The sequence below is a fragment of the Panulirus ornatus genome, chromosome 1 (assembly GCF_036320965.1).
Source record: "Panulirus ornatus isolate Po-2019 chromosome 1, ASM3632096v1, whole genome shotgun sequence".
Lineage (NCBI taxonomy): Eukaryota > Metazoa > Arthropoda > Malacostraca > Decapoda > Palinuridae > Panulirus > Panulirus ornatus.
In genome coordinates, this window is record NC_092224.1 from 71,167,802 (window position 1) to 71,177,686 (window position 9,885).

The 9,885-nt window shown below is 38.8% G+C and overlaps 2 protein-coding genes across 5 annotated transcripts in view; one reads left to right on the forward strand and one right to left on the reverse strand.

Annotated features, from left to right (window-relative positions):
* The window catches only part of LOC139749505 (BTB/POZ domain-containing protein 6-like), a 39,641-nt gene that overhangs the window by 9,701 nt on the left and 20,055 nt on the right, over positions 1-9,885 (reverse strand). For 3 of the 4 annotated variants that reach the window (XM_071663465.1, XM_071663447.1, XM_071663456.1), the window contains exon 2: positions 1,606-1,807. The exons of the other annotated variant lie outside the window; for it this stretch is intronic. In XM_071663465.1, coding sequence (XP_071519566.1) covers positions 1,606-1,791 — 186 coding nt within the window. In that variant the 5' untranslated portion in view covers positions 1,792-1,807. The remainder of the gene's footprint in view (positions 1-1,605; positions 1,808-9,885) is intronic. 4 annotated transcript variants of the gene reach the window in all.
* Positions 9,556-9,885, forward strand: part of BORCS7 (BLOC-1 related complex subunit 7) — a 39,687-nt gene continuing 39,357 nt past the window's right edge. Inside the window, exon 1 of the mRNA XM_071663500.1 lies at positions 9,556-9,769. The gene's annotated coding sequence lies outside the window, so the exon portion shown is untranslated. The remainder of the gene's footprint in view (positions 9,770-9,885) is intronic.

A 9,885-nucleotide genomic window follows, 5' to 3' on the forward strand; every position in this document is an offset into this window, starting at 1 on the left:
AGAAAAATAAACTATGATCATGAAAATTTATACTGACAGAATTCAAGAACAAAGTAATGTTGAGGGGACAGGCACATCAGTGAAAATAATGTTCCCATGATAACACAGCTAACGTTCAAACGGAGAGAGAGAGAGAGAGAGAGAGAGAGAGAGAGAGAGAGAGAGAGAGAGAGAGAGAGAGCCCATTGTGTTAGTCCATATGATGTCCTCGGCCACGTAATACAAATGGTGCAGCTGCACTTAGGCCCTCCCACACGATAGCGGGTTTCGCGGGAGTGCGCTAACGCAGATAAGAACCGAACGGAACATGACTGGCTGTTGCTGATGGACACACTCCGATATTTAACGTGAAAGTGATTTCAACGACGTAAATGATGACTTTATATATATATATATATATATATATATATATATATATATATATATATATATATATATATATATATGTTCCTTCTTAAAGGCCCAGTCCTCTGTTCTTAACGCTACCTCGCTAATGCGGGAAATGGCGAATAGTTTGAAAGAAAAGAAAGATATATATATATATATATATATATATATATATATATATATATATATATATATATATATACACGCCCATATTCATATATACATATCAATATACATACACATACACAGACATATACATATATACACATGTACATACTCATACTTGCTTGCCTTCATCCATTCCTGGCGTTACACCGCCACAGGAAACAGCATATCTCCGGAATCCACCTTCTTGAGGTACACCGCGAGTGAAAAGTCACCTTTGGCAACACTGTATCAGCGTCAGTTCACAAAACGGTACAAACTAGTTAGACCTACTGCTTTAAAGGGATCCATCCTGTCCCTGCTACTCAGCGCAGTGCAGCCTTACAGCTACAGGAGCCCCTGGATTAAAGGTCCTGGGGTTATACAGCAGAATTCTTTTCAAAATGGGAATAGAGCAAACTGAAGGGAGCGACGTGATGTCAAAGAGCTGAAACAGAGCATGTGACACGGCTAAGGGAACCCACGGAAAGGTTTGTGGTGCCTGCTTGTGGACAGCAGGCACATGTTTTGATGCATTATATATGATAGCTAGATAGTGGATCCTAGCGGATTAGGCATTTTTTCGTCTTATCCGGGCGCTACCTTGCTAAAGTTGGAATTGGTGAACAAGTGTATGTGTATGCTGCCTTCATCCATTCTCGTCGCCTCCCCGCCTCAGATGAAATGGTACTCCATACCCCCGCGCGCGCGCGCGCGAGATAGCGTTAGGAAAAGAACAAAGGCGACATTCGTTCACACTCACTCTCTAGCTGTCATGTGTAATGCACCGAAACCACAGCTCCCCTTCCACATCTAGGCCCCACAACAGCAACAACGATTTGACTTCATTCCTTTCAATTGCCTACTCATGTATTTAAATTTCACTTCAGGAAACTTATATTTATGATAAAAGAAAGTCTTGTTTAAAGACGTTAAACTGTATTTTCTGATTAATCATACATTGCTAGTCCTTAAACCACACACAATTTATGTACAAAATCTACTAGTCTAAATTATGCGAAAAATAGCATATACTAGTCGATTGTATTTCGTAAATTAATGAATAATACGTACCTTTATGGAGAGTTTTTTAGAAAGGAACTTAATTGTGAGATCAGAAAAGTTGGAAGAACTGAGTAAACTGCTAAGACGTTCAGTTGGGGAAGACAGCCCATTCTGCCAGCCCCTTTTCATTTGCTTGTTCTTCTTTCCTTGTCCTTCCATTACGTCCGAGAAAAAAGTGGCCATCGAGCTTGCCATCTTCCTTCTGTCTCACCTAGTGATTAAAGTCCATGAGAAAAACTTTTGTTCAACACAACCATTACTAATCACTTCAAAAATGCGAATATCAATCGCCATGTCAAATATACATACACTGCATTCACGATAAAATTCAGATTGATACATTATACAACGCTTGCCGAAATTTGGGCTCGTGCATCTATTTTAAAGTACGTCTTAGAAAAAGTTTAGTGCTTAGCTCTAGATATCTAAATCCCACAGATGTTCGAATGTCTTATTAGGCATTTAATTGTATTCAAATGTCTTATTAGGCATTTAATTGTACTATGACGATCTCTGCGTGCCAAGGGGTCTTAAGGTTAAGATTAGTCTCATCTGTTATCGAACAAACGATTATCCAATGTACTGCCCACTTCCCTTAATCACCAATAGACTTATTCGTTTATTCTACCACTAAGATGGTGTACTTTACTTTTAATCGCCGCAGTCAGCAGTGGTGACCTATTGCTCAAGTCTTCAGTCTTCCTCTACGGCTATCCTATTACCTTAGTAGAATTTCATTAGTTCTTGACACGCAGCCAGGTCAGCTTGTAAAGTTCAACCGTGTCAGCTACTGTAGAGTTCTTGAAAGCAATGAATTGTCCTCAGCCAACACTATCTTTTGTTTAACTCACGAGTAAAGGGAAGTTGTATTTTAGTTGCATCATGATGTATGGGGTTGATTGAAAAGTCACTTCGGCGAGATTGAGAATCTTGTCGAGAAACTCCAAAGGAATCAAACCTTTCCCTGCTGCTGACTGTAGCGCAGCCTTGATGCCGCTTAAACAGTAGGAATAGGGGTCTTTATCAACAGATAACTCGGTCCTATATATTGTCTGTAGACACGTCGAGGGAGTTCCAAACGCATAATGACCAGCCCGCATACACAACTGCATATAATTCATCCACTTCGATGGCAGAATAAAACCTACTGGAAGCTAGGGTGATAAATTCTCGTGAAAATATGTTATTGTTCATCAGGTTGGGGTGGGGGGTGGGGGAGGAGGAAGGTCCGGATATATGAGATATATTTAGAGGGAAAATGGTAGGGGTGAGTGCAGAGTGGTCACACCTCTGCTTTGAGCAAGCAGACATGGGCCCAGTACTACTGCTAATGATGATGATAATCACAACACTATACTGTACAAAAATTAGGTGAAGATTTAGTTTACAATGAATGCACTCTATCATTTGGGGAAGACTGTACTAAGAAAAGCACTACATAACATTTGTAGATTCAACTACATCAAAATATTTTCGGGCAATTCAAGAGAAAGTACAAACCTAACATAATTACTTTCATCGTAGCCATAATGGATGATTTATGCAATATCACAGATGGTGGTTCCGTTAAGCTGTTGTATTTATATCGTTCGGTTATGCTACGCTATGTAAAAGGTTAAAAAATATCTTCCGTACGTTAAGCAAAAAATATCTTCCATAAGTTAAGCAAACAGGCCATATCCTATCATTTAGGAAAAACCTAACCCACCTAACTTACACTGATGGGGACCGGGTAATGCATATTGTTGGTGATAACTGAAAGCATATAGCAGGCCCATTTGTAAACTAAGCTCTGAAATAGATGTTCAAAGACTCCACCCACCACTCAATATATGAAATTTTACCTACCTCATACAGGCCCTTCACCTAGATCAATGTAGTGCTCAGTCATGGAATAAAAATTGCTGAAATGGATCAGTTAATACTGACACCACATATGCCTAGTATGATCTAACTTATCTTGTTTCCCAGTTGGATTAACTCAGGCGAGGTTAGGGTAGGCGATGCCCCTTGAGATATGATGATGAAGCATATCAATATATCATCACAGCATACAGGGTATGTGTGTGCGATGTCGTAATATAAACTACCCTACTGATAATTTCGATATCCAATAACTGTACACTACAGACTGGGGCGAAATCCTGTGTATTTTCTTTTTGGTTGATGGAGGTTAATGTTCACGGTGTGAATGGCTTTAGCAGTTGGTAGGCCTCACGCCCGATCAAACCACCAAACAGATGATGGACTGGCCTGTGCAACGGAGGTAGCACTTAGACCCTTTCTATTTATCGGATACGTCTTTTTGCAATTTCATCCAGTCATTCAATCATTAGAAAAGCAATATGAATCCATCAGTAATGCACTTAAATAGATACTATGAATATATCGCCAACTAACTGAATACCTACCTGGTAGAATCCGTCACCAAATATTTGAATTGTCTTGATGCATTCATTAATGCCTTATGTTTGATGTATCTGTATGTTATTTTGGAAAAGTCGAAGACCTTCCTCATTTGTTAATAAATATTTGTATTTTTTTCGATCGTGGCAATCTTCTATCGATACCATATATATGATTAACTCAAGAATTAGATTAAAACTATGCAGGCCAATCCTCGCCTGTGAATGTATCCCCCCCCCCAAAAAAAAAAAATGAACACACTAAGAAATATCCAGTGGTTATTACGTGACGTACATACATCATATGCAAAATACCTTTGTGCCAAGACCTGTCAAGAACAATTAGAAGGGATATATCAGTTAACGAATGATTTTTCATTAATACTGGTTGAAAGGAAAGTATATCCCTTCCGATGAAGAAAAGCATGGTGACAAATATTTGTCCAGAAAACATAAAAAGAAAAAAAAAGACGAGTGTCCGGACAACACTAGTGTTGTTGCAATGAGACAAATCAATAGGCACGACGATTGTCCGAATGCACCTGCTAATCTACTCCACCACACAGAATCACCTAACCTTCTTCATACTGAACCTACTGTCCTAATCGAAGACCTTAATGTTCGATACAAGAATCTAGACGACCTCTTCACTAACACTAATGGCAGAAGTTCATTCTAACTCCTGGATGCATATGATGATGTTCAAATCATCAGTAAGAATCAACCAACACATGTATACGAAAGAATATAGGCTTTAACTAGTCATATACAACTCACAGATCTGATATTGTTGATCTTATGTCTGACCACTCGCCAATAATGCTTACCATACATATAGCTAATGTCAAATTACCTGGTGTAAGACTGAAAAGTAAAAGATTAACAGTGAAACAAGAACATCAAAATAGGTTCATAGATTATATCTCCGAGTGGTACAAAGATTATGAACCCACAAATGTACAAGCTTTAATGTCAGTTTGAAACTTCCATAAACAACTTTAAGCTAAGCGAGCTAACTTCAGAATAGAAAAAATGCACCTCATGATGGGCCACATCATTACCATAATGACCCCAAGCTGAAACAGCGCATATTTACAGCAAGGCAAATAGGTAAAGGTTATACTTAAAACATCCTAAAATACTAAAACCATTTCAAGCATCTCTTGCAGCAACGAGGGAAAGAATGACTGAGCCCAGACAAAATGACAGAACAGTGTGTCAGTGAACTAAATCAAAACACACCCCTTTAAGCCCAACCTGGAAGGGTATTAAAAGAATCACTGGAAAGAAAAATAATCTCGAAATGGGCTCATACTTCTAGGTATAACATACTGCCACCTGAGAATTGGGATATTTTGTACAACAAATCCAAAGAACGAGAAGATCTTACCCAATTCATGCTAACTAAGCAACGTAATTAATGTAATAAGCTATTCACCGAGTTTGACTTTGATGCAGCTCTAAGACGTGTACCTGGTAATCCATTATCAAAGGTGTATAATGAGTTATGCCACGGGTCATCTACCCTCCTCATGGACCAACAGCTTAAGTGTACCTATACCTAAACACAATCAACCTAATGAATTCTGCTCCATCTCCGTGACGAGTTGTTCGTGCAAAACTTTTGAGGATGGTGCTCAACAGAATCAAAGAACATGTCACCAAATATTAATGGTTACCGATAGCAAAGGTGTCCACAACTGTATCACTACTTTCCTAACAGTTCATGGGGAGAGAGTGCATAAGTACACCACTTTTCTTTATATAAAAACTGCATTTGATATTGCCAGTAGGCAATACGAGTTAGCAGAAATGGATATAGGTGGCCGGCTCCTACACTGGATACTTGGTTCTCTCTGATGGAAAGTCAGCTGTGTTGTTTCAAGACTACAAGCGTTAAGTTTAAAGACATTCTACTTGGCACTCCTCAAGGTGGAGTACTTAGCCCCACTTTGTTCAGTGCACTAATCAATGCATTACTGAAATCGATTCCACAGTGTCCCAGAAATATCACTAGTAGTTATACTGATGATATTCTTGTACATACCAAAATATATCGTGAAATGCAAACTATTATTAACTGCATACACACAGCCTGTGAATGTGAAAGCCTTACTTCATCGTTTCTAGATAAAACGAGGATCTTCAATAAACGAATTGGCAATGGCAAAAGCGGACCATCCAAGTTGACAGTTGGTGAAAACCCGATTGACTGTATTTCCTCTTTTGAATATCTTGGTGTCTCAGTCCCTTGTGCTACAGATACTGTGCCAAAACTAAATCGACAATGGACAGACTCAGAGCTCTTAGAGCTGTTGCACGGTACAACCTTAATTATGGTGCAAATACCAGATTTGTTAAAATAATGTACTTAGCTTATATTAGGTCCCTATTAGATTACCACGCACTAATTCTGGTGCCACACAACAAACTTGAAAGAAATGCAAAATGAAGCCTTAAGAATCATACTTGGCTATCTGAAGTCCATTAAAGTTCTCAACATGCAGAAAGAACTTTGTATACCCAACACTGACGACAGAATAATTGAAATCAGTCTTATGATAGGAATGAAACTTCTGCATGGTGATCCAGATAGTGCTGTCTCCAAAGAATTATCAAACCATATATGCCATGGCACTAGTGAATCTAAATGAATCCACTTGACAGCCAACACACGACAATGTTTGGAGTTCATAATTTATATAAGATTAGGAAGCAGCAGCATTTCCTACTTCCCTGGCAGATAACTCCCTTTGACGTCACTACACCTACTTATCCATCCAAGAATCGAATTACTTATAATCTTTACATTCAACACAGCCAAAACCATTGTTCTTGAACATAAACAGAAACTCCAGACTGACAATAACATAGCCCAGTGCATCATCTATACTGACGGTTCTCGCGACTCTGCCACTGGAAGGGCAGGCACTCTGCCATTGTGACCCAGCTCAATTGTAATAGATTAGATAAGGATGTTAGAATAAACAATTGGGCATCTACTCTACAAACTGAATTGTTTGCCATACTTATCGCTCTTGAGCATGTAAAAATCAATACCACAGACAATGTAATTATCTCTGATGCTTTATCTTCAACACCCTGAGATCAGAATGTAACATGCTGTTCTCTGAAGCCAGACAAATACTCTGACATTATTGCTCAAGGGATTCAAATAGAATTATCATGGATTCCTTTTCATATAGGCCATCGTGAGCTGATGCTTTAGCTAAACTTGCATATTATAATAGTGATATTGAAAACAACATTGGGTTATCAATTAGAGGCCTCAAAACTGTAATAAGGAACTAACTAACCTCTTTGAAGCATAAAGACGAATTCAGATAAGCACAAGGAGAAACATTTTCCATCAGTGAAATGTGTAAAGAAAAACATGTAAATGGAGAAAGTAATAAGATCAGCAGATTATATGATGTAACTGCTCGTTAAGGCTAGGCTATAAGTACTATTGGCTCTTTGGCATAACTGGAGATGTTAGTCATGTGAATTGTAAAGTTCGTGGTCAAAGATTTGGACACAAACTAGAACACTGTCTTAGAATGTGAAAAATAGAGGCATTAAGGGACAGATCTAACAAACCCAGCAAGAAATGTCACACAATACATTATTAATATCAAGATACCGGAAATGTTAAGTTTGTAACCACGTCTTTCATCTAGTAAAACTATGTAAAGTATGTAATGAAATACCTATCATGAATTGTAACATGTAATATCAACTCGAGTCTAACTTTTGTTGCCCCTATAATCCATTTATTCTACCGCTCACAGGATGAGCATCGGGTGCGCAAGATTTTGCCGGGGTTACCGGCACAAATCAATCTCCATCCTCCTTGAGTTACATAATATGCAATAACTGATACTGACGATATGATTTATTGTTAATACTAATCTGCCTCTTCTAGTTCCTAAGAATAGGAAATGTACATGAATGTCAGCTGTTTCAGTGATGTAAACTGGTGACCAGTGAAACAAGTGTGTTTCACCAATTTCATAAATCACCAGCCTGTGTTTTTAATACCAAAATATTCTCCGCAAAGGCATTCTAATATGCGAACAAAACTTTTAATCATATTCATCAACCGCTTTGTTATTAAATATCATAGATTTACTTTCATTCAAAAATGGTCGCTAGACTCATGCAACAGATGTGTTCAATTTTATGAAGACTTTGGGTAATATTAGCGATCAACTGAACATACTACTCTTGTTTCGAGAGTTTCATCATTATCTTACCGAGCTCTTCATTGTCCTCTCCCTCCCTGACCGAAACCTGGACATGTGCCTATTAATGGTATCATTGATCGCCCATGAGCAGATACTCTTCTCCAGGCAAATCCAAAGGCAGCAATATGGTACCTGGAACCATTCCAGAGGTATGGCTGCGAGGTTGTCGTATATGCTGGTAAGCCTTTGAGCTGTGGCGTCAAAAGCAGCATCTCTTTGATCTATGTGGCTCTCTTCTGTTATAGGAGCCAGATATCTCATGGTCTGTCACGAGGGGTGCTAATCTTCATTCTTGGTGGAATTGTCAGCGATTTCCAATTATTCACAGTAAACCTTCCTTGATGGCAGGCCAGTGTATGAAGCTTTTTCGTTAGCCATTTTATTTTTGTTTTTGTTTTGTTTTGTTCATTGGAGATATCCAGAGCAGTGTTTGAGCGCTGTCACCTGTAATGCTTGATCAGGTCTCTCCCCTTCCTACCACAAGAGGGCCAAGCTGATCGCGTATTTGAGTCCCCCGCTGAACTTCTAAAAGGAAACGATGGACGTTATGCGTTTCTTAGAATTGATGCAAGATGACACATCGATGTATACCACAAAATGAGCTACGGGAGGCAGACAGCAACCGATCTAATGCTGACTGATTTAGTGCGTCCTTCACGAGGGTCCTTTAAACTAAAGGTTTCCATTAAACCCTTCAAACCTTCATCAATGGTAGTAACTACACCGAGGCGGGAACTCCATCATGTCATGCATGTACACTTGAGCATTTTCACTTTCTTAGAGATTTTCTTTTTATCGAAACATCCTCTAAGGACGTGGAAGTAGAAAGGAGTAGGTTGTGGTCAAAGGTTTCAAAGAAGCTAATGCCACTGGCGGAAGTTTGATACATACAATAAATGCAGACTTGGAATTTTTATTTAGAATTCTTCTCTGCAAGCCCGAGTGCACACCAGATATAACCTGCATTATCAGAGCCTTGTTCCCTCATGCCTCCCATTTCCAACCCGTCAACTAACAAAGTTATCATGATATTTTGGGCCAGGAATTGTCACAAGAAATGTCATACCATTACTAATATCACAAACTGCCGTAAAGGTGCTTTTGACATTATGTTAGTACAAGTGATTTCATAATGATTTGGCATTTTTCCTGTTTGAACACCTTAAATCGCAAATAATCACGTAGTAGTCTCATGGATTTGCCTTAACACTTCTATTTCTGACCATATTCCTTGATAAAAAAGCAAAATAGTTACTATGTTTGTGGCTGAAACCAGGCTTAGAATAACACCTATTGGTACATGATAATACGGGGATGACGAAGTGCCTGGTTTGCGTGTTTGTTCATAACCAGACAAGATTGAATGCAATGTCAAAATTACCAGAGTTTCTGCTAAAACAAAAAATTTTCTTCGTTTTCTATATTGGCACCAACAATTCCTCACACAGTCACTAGTTCAAGTACCGTACAAGGAATATCACCAAAGTCCTCACCTACTGGCATGTGAACCACCTAACCACGGTAAGTCTGCATCGTCATTTCCTTGTAATGGCAGGAATATAGTTTAAGAGGGTAATTTCAGCCGTGATAAGTGATGTTCAAGTTGGAATGTAGTCATGATGGGTTAAGTAACTCTA